This window comes from Staurois parvus, unplaced genomic scaffold (genome assembly GCF_062004578.1).
Source record: "Staurois parvus isolate SC_StPar_1 unplaced genomic scaffold, SC_StPar_1.0 ptg000636l, whole genome shotgun sequence".
Lineage (NCBI taxonomy): Eukaryota > Metazoa > Chordata > Amphibia > Anura > Ranidae > Staurois > Staurois parvus.
The window spans coordinates 875,146-891,636 of NW_028318432.1; the positions used below are offsets into that span (position 1 = coordinate 875,146).

At 41.2% G+C, this 16,491-nt stretch overlaps 1 protein-coding gene across 2 annotated transcripts in view; it reads right to left on the reverse strand.

The window, feature by feature from the left end:
- The window catches only part of HACD1 (3-hydroxyacyl-CoA dehydratase 1), a 69,602-nt gene that overhangs the window by 24,326 nt on the left and 28,785 nt on the right, over positions 1 to 16,491 (reverse strand). Inside the window, exons 2-4 of one of the 2 annotated variants that reach the window (XM_089693710.1) lie at positions 6,312 to 6,429; positions 5,346 to 5,364; positions 2,191 to 2,273 (exon numbers count right to left, since the gene is read on the reverse strand). In XM_089693710.1, the coding sequence (XP_089549836.1) occupies positions 2,191 to 2,273; positions 5,346 to 5,364; positions 6,312 to 6,429 (220 nt within the window). Of the gene's footprint in view, positions 1 to 2,190; positions 2,280 to 5,345; positions 5,365 to 6,311; positions 6,430 to 16,491 lie in introns of both variants that reach the window. The other variant, XM_089693708.1, reaches the window with a different exon arrangement.

Consider the following 16,491-nt stretch of genomic DNA (forward strand, 5'->3'; position numbering starts at 1 on the left):
CTTTATAAAATTGACTGGAGTTGGGTCTAGTTTTTTTTTTTATAAACATTGTTACATAGTTACATAGTTAGTCTAGCTGAAAAAATACAAAAGTCCATCCAGTTCAACCATTAAAAAAAAACAAAAGACAAAAGTTATAATCCTATACCCACAGTTGATCCACAGGAAGGCAAAAAAAACCAGCAAAGCATGATCCAATTTGCTCCTGCAGGGAAAAAAATTCCTACCTGATCACCCGAGAGGCAATCGGATATTCCCTGGATCAACTTTACCTATAAATGTCAATATCCAGTTATATTCTGTATATCTAAGAAAGAATCCAGGACTTTTTTAAAGCAATCCACTGAGCTGGCCAGAACCAACTCTTGAGGGAGTCTATTCCACATTTTCACAGCTCTCACTGTGAAGAAACCTTTCCGGGTTTGGAGATTAAATTTCTTTTCCTCCAGACGTAAAGAGTGCTCCCTTGTCCTCTGTGATGACCTCAGGGTGAATAGCTCTACACCAAGTTCACTATATGAACCACTGATGTATTTATACATGTTGATCATATCCCCCCCTTCATGTCCTATTCTCAAGAGAGAATAAATTCAGTTCCTCTAATCTTTCCTCATAGCTGAGCTCCTCCATGCCTCGTATGAGTTTGGTTTCCCTTCTCTGTACTTTCTCCAGTTCCCCAATGTTCTTTTTGTGAATTGGTCCCAAAACTGAACTGCATATTCCAGATGAGGTCTTACTAATGATTTGTACCGGGGGAAATGATATCTCTCTCTGGAGTCCATACCTCTTATAATACAAGAGAGGATTTTGCTCGCTTTACAAACCGCAGCTTTGCATTGCCTTATTAAGCTTGTGATCTACCAGAACCCCCAGATCCTTCTCCACCATTGATTCCCCCAGTTGTACCCCCCCTAGTATGTATGATGCATGCATATTCTTAGCCCTCCAGTGCAGAACCTTACATTTATCAACATTAAACCTCAATTGCCACATAGTTGCCCAATTAAACAGAGCATTGAGGTCGGCTTGTAAGTTGGAGACATCCTGTAAGGACGTTATTCCTCTGCACAGCTTGGTGTCATCTGCAAAGACTGAAATGGGATTTTTAATCCCAGACCCTATATTGTTTATAAATATATTAAAAAGTAAGGATCCCAACACTGAACCTTGGGGTACACCACTGACAACCCCGAGACCACTAACTCTTTGAATACAATCTTTTAGCCAGTTTTCTATTCATTTACATACAGATTTTTCCAAGCCCGTAGAGTTTACCTTACACATTAGCCGTGTGTAGGGAACTGTGTAAAACTCTTTTGCAAAATTCAAGTATACCACGTCCACTGCCACCCCTCTGTCTAAGTATACCATGTCCATAGCCACCCCTCTGTACAAGTATACCACGTCCACCACCACCCCTCTGTTCAAGGTTTTGCTCACCCCCTCATAAAAAGAAATCAGATTTGTTTGACAACTTCTGTCTTTCATGAATCCATGCTGTCTGTTGCTTAAAATATTTTTTTCCAGCAAGAACTCACCTATGTGGTCTTTTATTCAACTCTCCAGTATCTTCCCAACTATAGATGTTAAACTAACAGGTCTATAATTACTTGGTAAAGATTTTGACCATTTTTTAAATATTGGCACCACATTGCCCTTACGCCAGTCCAGTGGTACTATGCCAGTCATTAAAGAGTCCCTAAAATTTAGAAACAATGGCTTTGAAATGACAGAGTTCAATTCTTTAAGGACCCGTGGGTGTATGCCATCCGATCCAGGTGCTTTATTCACCTTTATACTTTCTAAACATTTTTGGATCATATCAATTGTGAGCCAATGTGGATCATCTGGGGCTGTGTCAATACCATGCCCATTATAGACAAGTGCTCCCCCGTGCTTTTTTGTATACACAGAGCTGAAGAAGGTATTTAATAAATGCGCCTTCTCTTTGTCCCCAGTCACCCACTCTAGATTATTTTGTAAAGGGCCTACATGCTCGGACTGGACCTTTTTACTATTAATATATTTGAAGAATTTTTTGGGGTTGGTCCTGCTATCTTTGGCAATCTGTCATTCATTTTTAATTTTTGCGGCCATACTATAAAAGAGTTATAAAATGTGGCCTTTACAAAGTGAAGGGTTATTGGAATTTATTTTACCAATACAATTGAAGCACATTCTACTACCTACCTGTTTAATGCTGTTGGTAATAAACCAAACCATAAAGATTCTTGAGCTGACTTGGACCCCCGTTACTAGCACCGATGTGCGCACTATACCTTGGAAGAAAGAGGGATTCTCATTAGCTGCATGACACGTTCAATAAGAAAACATGCAAATTGGACTTGTTAAAAGGATCAGTCCACACCTATTTTCTCTACAAGATATAGAAGGGCAGAATTCTTCCCTGGTTAATTATATGTCGCTCTAGTAATGTTTACAGCAGGTGTAAGGTATCAAAGACATAGGTGGAGAGAAATCACCAATGGTATCTAACAGGTACACATAAGGTAATGGGTAGTGAAACCCATCAGCATCTACTTAAGTCTTAAATTTCTGTTTGGGGGGTAACCACATATTTTCAGCCCCGATAAAATGTAAAACTAAAATTACTGTCACAGATAATTAGTTTTCTTTTTCAGCCCAAACCAATGTACATTAACACCAGTTCACAAAGAGAGAATGTCATGTCAACACTATATTAATCATAAACATCAATAAATGCAGCATCAATCAGTGACGACACAAAAATGCAGCCTATCCATTAACTAGGGGCCAATGAAAACATTGAGAGCAGCCTATCCATTCACTAAAGATCAATAGCAACACTACAAATACAACCTATCCATTCACTAGAGACTCGTGATATCACTAAGAATACTGCCTATACAATCACTAAAGACTAATGATATCCCTGAGAGTACGCCCTATCCAATCAATAGAGACAGGTGAAATCACTGTGAATACACCCTATCCAATCAATAGAGACAGGTGACATCACTGTGAATACACCCTATCCAATCAATAGAGACAGGTGACATCACTGTGAATACACCCTATCCAATCAATAGAGACATGTGACATCACAGAGAATACACCCTATCCAATCACTAAAGACAGGTGACATCACTGAGAATACACCCTATCCAATCACTAAAGACAGGTGACATCACTGTGAATACACCCTATCCAATCAATAGAGACAGGTGACATCACTGTGAATACACCCTATCCAATCAATAGAGACAGGTGACATCACTGAGAATATACCCTATCCAATCACTAAAGACAGGTGACATCACTGAGAATACACCCTATCCAATCACTAAAGACAGGTGACATCACTGTGAATACACCCTATCCAATCACTAAAGACTAGTGATATCACTGAGAGTACACCCTATCCAATCAATAGAGACTGGTGATATCACTGAGAATACACCCTATTCAATAACTAGAGACTAGTGACATCACTGAGAATACACCCTATCCATTCACTAAAGACAGGTGACTTCACTGAGAATACAACCTATCCATTCACTAGAGCAATGGTTCCCAACCTCATTTCTCAAGTACCCTGAACAGGCAATGTTTTCAGGATTTCCCTCACCTTGTACAGGTACTTTAAATCAATCTCAATGGCTTGATAATAATGAGGGCTATTTTAGCTATGGGAAATACCCAAAACAACATGGCCTTTGGAGGGTATGTGAGGACTGAAGATGGTCAATACTGCACTAGAGACTGGTGCCAACACTAAGATTGCAGTGATATCACTAAGAATCATAGGTGTGCACACGGGGTGTGCCAGTTGTGCCTGTGAACATCCTAATAAGCCCATCTGTACTAGCATCATTGCTCTGTGTGCCAGTGGGGAGATAGGCAAGATCTCCCACTGAGCTGCTCTGCTTATAAGAGAAGTGTGATAGCATTTTTCTCTCACTCTGAATCTGAATACAGGAAGATAATGTGCCAGTGGGGCCAAATGCAGAAAGGAAGATTGTATATATATATATATATATATATATATATATATATATATATATACATACATAAACACACATGCATGTGTGTTTGAGCTTTGGTGTGCACACCCTAATGCAATTAACTGCACAAACCTATGCTAAGAATACAGCCTATCCATTCACTAGAAACTAGTGACATCACTAAGACACAGCCCATCCATTCACTAGAGCAGCCTTTCTCAACCTGGGGTGCCTTCAGGTTTCTTTAGGGGTGCCTTAGCAAAATGCCTAAACATTTCCCCAAAATTGTATACAAACTGGCAGGTGGATCAAGCCTGCCTTTTAGTTACACGTTGTGCACCAATACAACTTTTTAGCCAAGACAACATAAAAAAAATGATGCCATCAGTTCATAAGAAGGATATAGGGCACCTGCACAGCATTCTTGCTTGTCCCTCTTCTGCCCCTCTCTGTCAGCACTGGGGTTACATTAGCTGAGTGAGAGAGAGAAAATGAGGGAGAAGAGAAACAATGGAATACTAGTCAGTACCAGTGTGCAAAGGGTTATTTGCTTTGGAAGAATAAATCACCTCTAATGTTGGATGTCCCACATATGCAGATGTTGCTGTGTTTTGAAAAACTATTAGTTTAGTTTATTATTATTACATTTTGTAATGGATGCCTTGAGATTGCGCAGAATTTTAAAGGGTGCCTCAAGATTGTGCAGAATTTTAAAGGGTGCCTCAAGATTGTGCAGAATTTTAAAGGGTGCCTCAAGATTGTGCAGAATTTTAAAGGGTGCCTCAAGATTGTGCAGAATTTTAAAGGGTGCCTCAAGATTGTGCAGAATTTTAAAGGGTGCCTCAAGATTGTGCAGAATTTTAAAGGGTGCCTCAAGATTGTGCAGAATTTTAAAGGGTGCCTCAAGATTGTGCAGAATTTTAAAGGGTGCCTTAAGATTGTGCAGAATTTTAAAGGGTGTCTGAAGATTGTGCAGAATTTTAAAGGGTGTCTTAAGATTGTGCAGAATTTTAAAGGGTGCCTTAAGATTGTGCAGAATTTTAAAGGGTGCCTTAAGATTGTGCAGAATTTTAAAGGGTGCCTTGACTGAAAAAAAGTTGAGAAGCATTGCACTAGAGAAATCATTGAGAATGCACTCTATCCATTCAGCAGAGACTGGTGACATCATTGAGAATGCAGCAGATTAATTCACTAAACATTGGTGACATCACCAAGAATGCACTAGGGATTGGTAAAATCCTAATTCTGAAAGTCAGAATGAAAAGCTTGATATATTACAAGAATATGAATACTTCCTCCTGCTACCCCTCAACTGCAGGACACCATTTTACTAATAGGATATAAAACAGATGAACTCACCAAGTGCGCAGTGGACCAACTGTAAAAGAAAATACACACATCAATAGTTTATGAGAAGTGCTAGCATTCTTAAATTACATTATATTTACATTAGGCAGGCTATAAACTGCAATCTTTGATAGAAACGTAGACAATTCTAACATGGAGGTGAGGAGGGATAAGCACTTTTTATCAATATCACAAGGCAAGTAGCAGTAAGGAGGTACAAAAAAGATTAAAAAAGGAGCAGGTCTTTGATGTTCTATAGAGGCTAGGAAGCAGCGAAGGTTAGTTTTAGATAGAGTAGGGAAGGGTTAGATTTTCTTTCAAGTTTTATTGCTCTTTGAACTTGCTAGGAAAATTCACTCTCTCCATTTGTCCTGATGACCTTTGTTCCCAGGACCAAAAGATGATAAATTGGGAAAATGCTTCAATTGTCATCAAAACAGGAGCTAAAAATAATCTTTCATTGACAGTCCTAGTTCACACCAAATGCAATTTCAAAGTGGTGTGATTTGGTCCTATTTAAAGTAGCGCTGATATAGACATAGGTGCAATTTCAGTGCCATTTACCTAAGGTTCCCTTTGGAAAGGGTCCATCTCACATCCTGCTTTCCTTGCTTTCCCTGCTTTACATCCTGTGTTTCCCTGGCAGGAAGTAAAGGAAAACTGACCAAAGCAGAGGCAGACAACAACAGCAAAAAAAAAAAAATGACAGAAGTGCTACCATACTCTATCCAAAACTAAAAATTCATGGCTTATACATACACTCTCCATGCAGAGTTCCTGGGAAACCAATGGAGAGCAAAGCAAAATGTAAATATTAGCCATTCAGCTCCATACACCCTTTTGGTCTTTCCATAAGAAGGCCTAGGAATGCTGTCTATTGATGCTTGTGTATATAGGAAAAGGACTTTTAGCATTTCTAAATACAGGGTTAGATACAAATTGAAAAGAGTTACACATGCTAAGGAGCAGCACATTTACCTCAAGTAAAGCAAATGTTTGGAAAAATTTAAGAGTCTTCTGGATACTCTTGTAGAGCCCCTTATGTGTTCCTTTGCCCATGTAGAACCGAAACATCGCAATGGCGAGAACCAGCCACCTGCAGGGTCAATTCAATGTATCAGTGAAATAATATATTACTTTTCATTTTACCTTTTCCTTTTAAGACTTGGGGATGTGGGGCAATTGTCCATCTTTTTAGGCTAACTAAATAGGTTTGCACACTTTGCAAAATCCCTCTTTTGCTTGATTTGAAAAAGGGGAACTGAGCCTAAAAATACCCTGTCTGGTCCCTAAATCTTTAAATCAGCAGATTCCTGCAAAAGCATATAGCATATACTCACCTTTCTGGCAGCCCATTTCTTCTACTTCTCCCCATTCCACTGCTGCAGTCTCTGAAGGACTCTGGCATTTAACATTTCCAGGAGTGTCAGATACCTGTGTCCCCTACCACATGCACATGCTCGTTTTCGAATGAAAGTTTGACTCAACTGGTAAATCTTACAGATGACAATTCAGGAGCACAACTGGGAAACGGGGTACAGAGCATTATCATCCAAGAACAGAAAGTGACTGAACAAGGCTCCTTATGGCGGGATCACCAGGCATTATCATCAATAAATGTGATTAAAAAATATTGAAAATGATCTTTAACATACTTCGTCATGTTAAAGTTTATGCAAGATTTTAGGGATTTGGTTTACTTTAGCATTAACACATACTTATCTTTCTTCACTTTAACACTGTTTTTTTCAGCTACTGCAGTACACAAAATACCCTGTACTCTCAGGTATGCAGGAACATGTGTCATGTGGGGGTAGGGAGAGAGTTTATGAACCTGTGTGAGCTCCAACACAAGACATGGAGCTTACACAAGTCTTCCTCTCTAAGTTTTGGGCAGCTGAATGGAGTGATGGGGGAGTGAAGGAAATGTGTAGCTGGATAAGGCAACAGGTAAGGGAACCAGAAGCTTTGCCCTGCATGGGTAAGGAATAGGTTCCCTTTAAGAGAGTCCACAATAAGAAGTATTGGATTGTCATTACAGGATGGGATGCAAATATCTCAGTTAAGACTTGTAGAGGAAGCATATGCCAACAGAAGCATTATGTTTCTGCCACAACGTAACACTGCATAGCTAGCAGGAAGACGGGGGACTTAGAGACTCTACACAGCCACTTGTTCTCTAGAGCAGCACAAGGTGACAATATGCGGTTACCAAAGACCAAAGCTCAAAAGTTCACAGTAATCTGTTGAAAGTCAGCTACTTCTGGTCTGGAGGTCAAATATATATATATATATATATATATATATATATATCATTCAGTGCAAGCAGAAAGCAGATTTTGGTGATTGAGGTTGTTACAGGTGGTGAGAGAGGCGGTACCCTGACAGATGCCAAGGAAGTAGGCCTCCTGCAGTCCCAGGAGAGTAGTTTGGGGGAGGTAAAAAGAAACACAGGAACCCAAGGCCAAAAGGTAGAAGGACTGGTAGAGAGACCCGTGGGACCCTGTTAAAGGTTAGTAAGTGATGAGGAGCGAGGTCATGCCACATGTAATTAGGCAGATTAAGGCAGATTTTGGAGGAAACAAGCACCTTAATGAGCCAGGTGTGTGCTTTCTTCATAGTGGAGCTGGGATCAGAGCTCAGGGCCCCACCCTCCTGAGAGGGTCAGTGTGTGAAGGGGACCATGAGAGGTTAGGGTTGCCACCTCATCCCTTTAAAACTGAACACATATTATTTATACAGGTTCTGTGGCTGATTAAGGTGGTAATTAATATGAGTTTGGTTTTAAAGGGATGAGGTGGCAACCCTATGAGAGGTGCTGCTACGCACCTACCTGTCCAAGTCAGGACAGTTTGAGGCATGAGTATGGAAGACAGTCCATGAGGGAAAGAGCAGCTGGGATGCTGCTGGAAGGACACAGAGCTGAAGTACAGCAGTTAGTGCACGAGCTCTGGATGTGTTAGATGGTCAGGAAGACCAAAACTACTGAGAACAGAGTAGTAAAGCTGCAAGGAGAGCCACGAGGCTGAATGTTGTTTTCTGTTTTGTATTGATGGTGAAAACCCCTGCGTGGGAAACCTTTTTGGTGAAATTTCATTTGTTTTAAAAAAAAGTGGGCAGAAAGCCCTGAAAAATACTTGCATTGAGTAAACTCACTACTAAACGAGCTAAATAACCCCAAATCATCACAATACACAGTATATATCTATACAAATCCAAAAACCGCAATGGAGGCACTCACAGATCTTGCAGGTCTTGAGAAGGATAGACTGAGTTCCATCAAAATGTTGACAATAAAAATGATGTTGACTATCCGCTGTAAAATATGTGAGTGCCTCTATATATCTTTTTTGGGTGAGCAACTGGACACTTACCTCATGAACAGAGTGCAGTGGCATTTATATATATAATATATATAATATCTATACACATTTTTTCATTTCATTGAGATTAGTAGGGCAAATTTGAGATGATACCAAACCGGAAACGCATGGGCTCACCTCGATGAGTACAAATAAAAGTAATTCTGGGCTTCTACCAGTCTAGTTCAACTTTTCTCAACCAGGGTGCACAGGCAACCTGGGGTGCCTTGAGGTTTCTTCAGGGGTGCCTTGCCAAAATGTCTAAAATTGCTTAAAACTTGTACACAAGCCAGCAGATGGAACAAACCTGTCTTTGAGTTACACAAAGCCACAGGTTTTCATCTAGCCTCCGGTGTCCTGACAACTAGTGACATCAGTTGATAAGGAGAATGTTGGTTGACTGCACAGCATCTTTGTTTGACCCTCCCCCGCTCCTCTCATTCTGTGCTATGGGGGGGGGGGGGTCACATTATTTCAGTGATAGAGAAAAACTGAGGGAGAATTGGAATACTAGTCAGTACCAGTGTGCAAAAGTGTAATTGCTTTGGAAAAAATAAAGCACCTCTAATGTTGGGTGTCCCTTGTATGTGGATGTTGCTGTGTTATATAAAGCTATTAGAATAGTTTTATACGTTTTAGAATGGGGTGCCCTTTTAAAATTATGGACAGTCTAGAGCAGTGGTCGGCAAGCCGCGGCTCGCAAGCCACATGCGGCTCTTTACCCACTCTAATGCGGCTCTTCTGTGTGCCGGGCGCCTGCTCCCCTCCCTCCTCTCGGTCGGCCGCTCCCCTGCCTCCTCTCGGTTGGCAGCCCCAAAAGTCCGCGCGGACCTTTTAATCCGGCCCGCGGATGTGGCTGTCAGGATGTGTGTAGGCGGGGCAGCGTGCCGAACGTGAGGGGAGGGGAGCTAGGCTCCTCTCACAGTCCGCCCTGAAGACCCGAACGGCGCGGGAAGACAGCGAGAGGAACGCAAAAGGTAAGTGAATTGACACGGGGGACTTGGCTTACTAGAAGGGGGGGGGGGAATAGTACTGTGGGGGATGAAATACTATATGAGGGATGAAATACTTTATGAGGGATGAAATACTATATGAGGGATGAAATACTATATGAGGGGATGAAATACTATATGAGGGATGAAATACTATATGGGGGGATGAAATACTATATGAGGGATGAAATACTATATGAGGGATGAATTACTATATGGGGGGATGAAATACTATATGAGGGATGAAATACTATATGGGGGGATGAAATACTATATGAGGGATGAAATACTATATGGGGGGATGAAATACTATATGAGGGATGAAATACTATATGAGGGATGAAATACTATATGGGGGGATGAAATACTATATGGGGGGATGAAATACTATATGAGGGATGAAATACTATATGAGGGATGAATTACTATATGAGGGATGAATTACTATATGAGGGATGAAATACTATATGAGGGATGAATTACTATATGGGGGGATGAAATACTATATGAGGGATGAAATACTATATGGGGGGATGAAATACTATATGAGGGATGAAATACTATATGGGGGGATGAAATACTATATGAGGGATGAAATACTATATGGGGGGATGAAATACTATATGAGGGATGAAATACTATATGAGGGATGAAATACTATATGGGGGGATGAAATACTATATGGGGGGATGAAATACTATATGAGGGATGAAATACTATATGAGGGTCGAAATACTATATGAGGGATGAATTACTATATGGGGGATGAAATACTATATGAGGGATGAAATACTATACGGGGGATGAAATACTATACGAGGGATGAAATACTATACGGGGGATGAATTGCTATGGGGGATGAATTACTATATGGGGGATGAATTACTATGGGGGATGAATTACTATATGGGGGATGAATTACTATGGGGGATGAATTACTATATGGGGGATGAATTACTATATGGAGGATGAATTACTATATGGGGGATGAATTACTATGGGGGATGAATTACTATGGGGGATGAATTACTATGGGGGATGAATTACTATATGGGGGATGAATTACTATGGGGGATGAATTACACTATGGGGGATGAATTACTATATGGGGGATGAATTACTATGGGGGATGAATTACTATATGGGAGATGTATTTTCAGTTTTAAAAATGTGGCTCTCAAAATAAATTTCAATCATGGTTTTGGCGAGATTTGGCTCAGTTGAAAAAAAAGGTTGCCCACCACTGGTCTAGAGGCACCCCATTTTAGAATAATTTCCATAGGGTGCCTCGGGACTGTCCATAATTTCAAAGGGTGCCTTGACTGATAAAAGGTTGAGAAACACTGGTCTAGTTTTGCTTTTTTACCGCCAATTTCCTTTCATGTTCTTCTAGGCGTTATACATGAAGGGTGTGAATAAGGTTCATGAGGGCAGTATTTTCAAATGGAAGCCAAGATCAAGCTTTACTAAACGTCGTTGATGCTTGAAATAGACTTCCAGCAAAGGTAGTGAGTTGGCAACAGTAGTGGGCTAAAACATGCCTAGAACAAACAGAGATCTATACTCAGACAAAATAAATCCATAAACAAACTTGATGGATTTTTCTTCTATGTTTCATGCACCGAGGTTAAAAGTATGAAAGTTACCATCTACCTGCCACTAACTTATTAAGCAAATTAATACATGAATCTCCACAAGTATGTTATATTTCCACAATGTAGTGTCCTGAGCTTTCCCAGACACTTTTGCCAGATACACTAGCAGTGCAAGAGAAGTTGTCCGACACTGGACACTTGACACCTGTTATCCGGCGCAGTCAGCAGTCAATGGACTTAGCGCATAATCAGACTGGATGCTAGAAAACACATCCCCTGTGTACTACGTGCAGCAGAAATCCAGCTTTCATGCTAAGTGTTTTAAGTGATGGGTAATTCAACATACTGCTGTTTGGATGTATAGAAATTGTATGGCTAATTAAAGAGACACTTTGACTTTAGGCTTTGGAATTTGTATTATCAGTTGTTATTATGAAACAATAATTAAAAATAAAATACAGGCGTACCTCGGTTTATGAACGCATTCATTGAAAATAATTACTCGGTTTACAAATTTTTTTCGCAATACAAACGGATTAATTGGTTTCAATGCATTTACAATTTTTTTTTAATCATATCCCTGTACAGTACTATACCTTTAAAGTGTACTTTATAAAGAGTTTTGAACAGATAAAACTTTTTGTGACTTTTTTTCTGACCTCCGTAACAGATTAATTGGTTTTCAGTGCATTTATGATTTTGTTTTTAATCATGTCCCTTTATGCCTTCAAAGTGCACTCTGTAAAGAGTTTTGAACAGATAAAACTTTTTTTTACTTTTTCCTGACCTCCGGAACAGATTGGTTTTCAATGCATTTACGAATTAATTGTTAATCATGCCCCTGTACAGTATTTATGCCTTTAAAGTGCATTTTATAAAAAGTTTTGAACAGATAAAAGACTTTTTTTTACTTTTTTTTTTACCCGGAATGGATTAATTAGTTTTCAGTGCATTCCTATGGGAAACCAGTTTCGGTTTACAAATTTTTCGCAATACGAAAAGTCCCACAAAACGCATTAAATTTATAAACCGAGGTATGCCTGTATATAAATTGTATGGCTAATTAAAGAGACACTTTAACTTTAGGCTTTGGAATTAGTATTATCACTTGTTATGAAACAATAATAAAAAAATAAATCTAGTTTATAGGAATCACCAACATAGTTGCTCTTTCCTATACTTTGACAAAACATTCAATACAAGTTTCTTTTTATATTTGAGACATCACTTTAGTGTTTTAATATGTATTTTTTGTTTTAGATAATAACGAGATCATTTGCATTTTAATTTCATGTTGTACAAAATAGCCTCTCTTGGGAAGAGTTTAGGAGTTATCAGTGGACAAGTCACTTTTTTCAGCAGCCGTGTATCTTAAATAGGAAGAGGGTATCATCAAATTACAGACACAGGTAGAATCCCTTCAACAAAATTTTCCAGTTGGTAGTGGATCTCCAGCTTCCAGGCTGTTAACACAATTCCAGCCATTAGATGACTGTAGTAGCAATGTGAGCAACATTAGTCTCAGTCATGGCAGGAACCAGATATCTGGTCTGAAGGCTCTGAAGGAGGATGGAGTTGGAAGAAGTGTGAGCTATGTTCTCTCTTCCATGGCAATCCAAACAACTCATTTCATGTGGTTATGGAATAGAGGCAGGATGGTGGGGGAGATGAGGTTCTTGTTCCCTTTCCTTCATAGATACCATGACTTTGCTGCAATCTTTGGGGCAATCCCAACCTCAGAACCTTATTTTTCATTGGCTTCATGCTTGGAATGTGTACAAGAGCTGCCTTAGCCACTTAACAGAATGTTGCTATGGACTAAAGTTGGGATTCCTAGATGCACACTCACACGCTGGGACCAATTTAGATTATAGGCAATTAACCTCAGGGCCTGATTTCCCATTAGGCAGTAAGGAATGTGCCTGCAGGCACCTTTCCTAGAGGGGTGCCTCTATCTCCCTCTCCTAACACAACCAGGAATTGGTGTGCAAGCAGGCAGGGCATGCATCCACAAACAGATAGAGTGCAGGAGCCCCTGAAATGCATATTGGCCCCACTTATCATCATAGGTTGGCGTTGACAGCTGCACTCTCTCTCATTGCAGCTGTACACTGGCTTGCCCACCAATCCCTGGCTGTGTGGATGTTTACAGTACTGCAAGTCCTGCTAGGCTGCACTCATTTGTTGTCCATCCGATGTCTGTATTCTTCCCTCTTTCCTGTCTGCTCTTAATCAAGATTTTAGAACATAAGTGTGCTATGTTTAATGAATTGGTGTCTTTGTGGTTTAACTAACTCCTGAACTTTGCGCTTTGTACAAAATGTACTCCTGAATCCTGCACTGTGTAGGAAACGCACTGCTGAATCCTCCATTCTGTACATAGCACATTCCTGAACCCTGCACTCTGTAGGAAACACGTTCTTGAATCCTGCACTCTGTATGAAGTGCACTCCTGAATCCTGCACTCCGTATGAAGCGCACCTCTGAATCTTGCACTCTGTATGAAATGCACACCTAAATCTTGCACTCTGTACATAACGCATTGCTGAATCCTGCACTCTGTACATGACGCACTCCTGAATCCTGCACTCTGTACATAACACACTCCTGAATCCTACACTCTGTACATTACACACTCCTGAATCCTGCACCGTGTACATTACACACTCCTGAATCCTGCACTGTGTACATAACGCACTCCTGAATCCTACACTGTACATAACGCACTCCTGAATCCTACACTGTACATAACGCGCTCCTGAATCCTACACTGTACATAACGCACTCCTGAATCCTACACTCTGTACATAACGCACTCCTGAATCCTGCACTCTGTACATAACGCACTCCTGAATCCTGCACTCTGTACATAACGCACTCCTGAATCCTGCACTCTGTACATAACGCACTCCTGAATCCTGCACTGTGTACATAACACACTCCTGAATCCTGCACTCTGTACATAACACACTCCTGAATCCTGCACTCTGTAGATAACACACTCCTGAATCCTGCACTCTGTATGAAACACACTCCCAAATCCTGCACTCTGTATGAAACACACTCCCGAATCCTGCACTCTGTATGAAACACACTCCTGAATCCTACACTCTGTACATAACGCACTCCTGAATCCTGCACTGTGTACATAACACACTCCTGAATCCTGCACTGTGTACATAACACACTCCTGAATCCTGCACTGTGTACATAACGCACTCCTGAATCCTGCACTCTGTACATAACGCACTCCTGAATCCTGCACTCTGTACATAACGCACTCCTGAATCCTGCACTCTGTACATAACGCACTCCTGAATCCTGCACTGTGTACATAACACACTCCTGAATCCTGCACTCTGTATTAAAAGTACTCCTGAATCCTGCACTCTGTATGAAACACACTCCTGAATTCTGCACTCTGTACATAGCACATTCCTAAACCCTATCAGTAGCGCACTCCTGAATCCTGCACTCTGTACATAATGCGCTCCTGAATCCTTCCACACTGTGTAACGCACTCTTCCACAGTTTGTGGAAAACCATTTCTAATGGAAGCTTTTTATTCTTTTTTTTAAATGATTGTGCTGGGGCTTGTGTCTGTGAGACTGTTGCTTGTGCCACAGCAATCAAAACATATTTTATAGGTCAAAGGAAGCTCAGGTTTTGTTTAACCACACCCCTTAAGCCCCTTCCACTGTTAAGTGGTTGGCCACACCCATTTTTGCCACAGCACGCTACGCACGTCACAGGCCATTTCCTCCCTCAAGTGTCCCTCGTTATAAAATTCAGAAATTGGGAGGTATGCTAAGAAGAACTCTGGGGGCTCTTGTGTAAGGGGGGCTTTGGTGACCAGAGACCCCCTTTACATCAGAATTCCCCCTTTTCATCAAAGTCCACAGTATTCCCCCTTACACATATAAAAATAGTTTATCAAGAAAAAAATGTAGGACTTACTTTTTTTTTGGGGGGGGGGGACTTCAGAATTTTCTGCCTATAGGTTCCTGAGATGTAAATCCGGCCTCGATGAACCTACACACATAACTTTGGAGTGCGGATGTGAACACATTGAAGCACATGGAGAACGTGCATAATGTCCTGGTTGTGGTTCAAACCAAGGGTCCAATTGCTGCAATGCTGAAGTGCTAACTGCTAAGCCTCTGTGTTGCAAATTCTCCTTGTCCTGCTTGACCACTGCCTGTGTAGCGCACCCTGAAAAAGATAACAAGCTGATTCCTTTCCAAATTCTAGTGCAAACACAGCCAGGCACATAGCATTTTCTCTTCCTCTCGAGCTCAAGAATTGTCTAGGGCAGGGGTGTCAAACTGGCGGCCCTCCAGCTGTTGCGAAACTACTCTGCCTTTGGGAGTCATGCTTGTAACTGTCAATCTTGCAATGCCTCATGGGACTTGTAGTTTGGCAACAGGTGGAAGGCCGCCAGTTTGACAGAATTAAACTTGGAAGGGGTTTGGGGGGGTGCATGGGATAGCCAGAGATACTGAATTATCTGAGGACACCTCTCTCAACTGATCTGACAGCTCCCACAAGATTCACTTCTGGCCTAGTAATGCCTTTGACCTGCTTTTGAAGAACTGGGAACTGCACACAGTCACTAGGGCATAGGATATAGGTCGGTACTGGTGATGCCACAGGATCATTGGTTGTCTCCTTCCGATATCCACCGGGCACTCTTCAGTAAGGGAGACACAGACTCTTAGTACCACAGGGCAGCTGGACACTTCTCCCAATTTTCCACCAGGTACTCTTGAGTGAGCTCTCCAGACCTTAAAATGTCCAGATCAAACTTTGGAAATAGGCCCCCCCCAGCTAAGCTACAGCTGGAACCTCAATGACCTTAAAGCAGTGTTTCCAGCAGACTGCCCTTAGGGGCAGAACCCTTTATGAAGGAACTCCACTTGCAGGACTAGCCTCAGGACCCACACACCCCTGCTCCAGGTCTCAGACTATTTGAGGGCTCTCTGGCCACTTACTGGGCACACCTCCCCAGGAATTGACTGGGTCCCCATAAAGTTTCAAGCTACCTTTCTGTGTTTCCTTCCACTGTGGTTTTAGAACCCTCTAGAATGCAGGGGGAAACAATCAAACCAGCAGCTTGTGAAACATTGAGGAGACTAAAGCAATCAACCACTACTCTACTGGCTACTGAGGAGCTAAACTAAACTTAATTAGCATCCTATGCCCTAAGTAG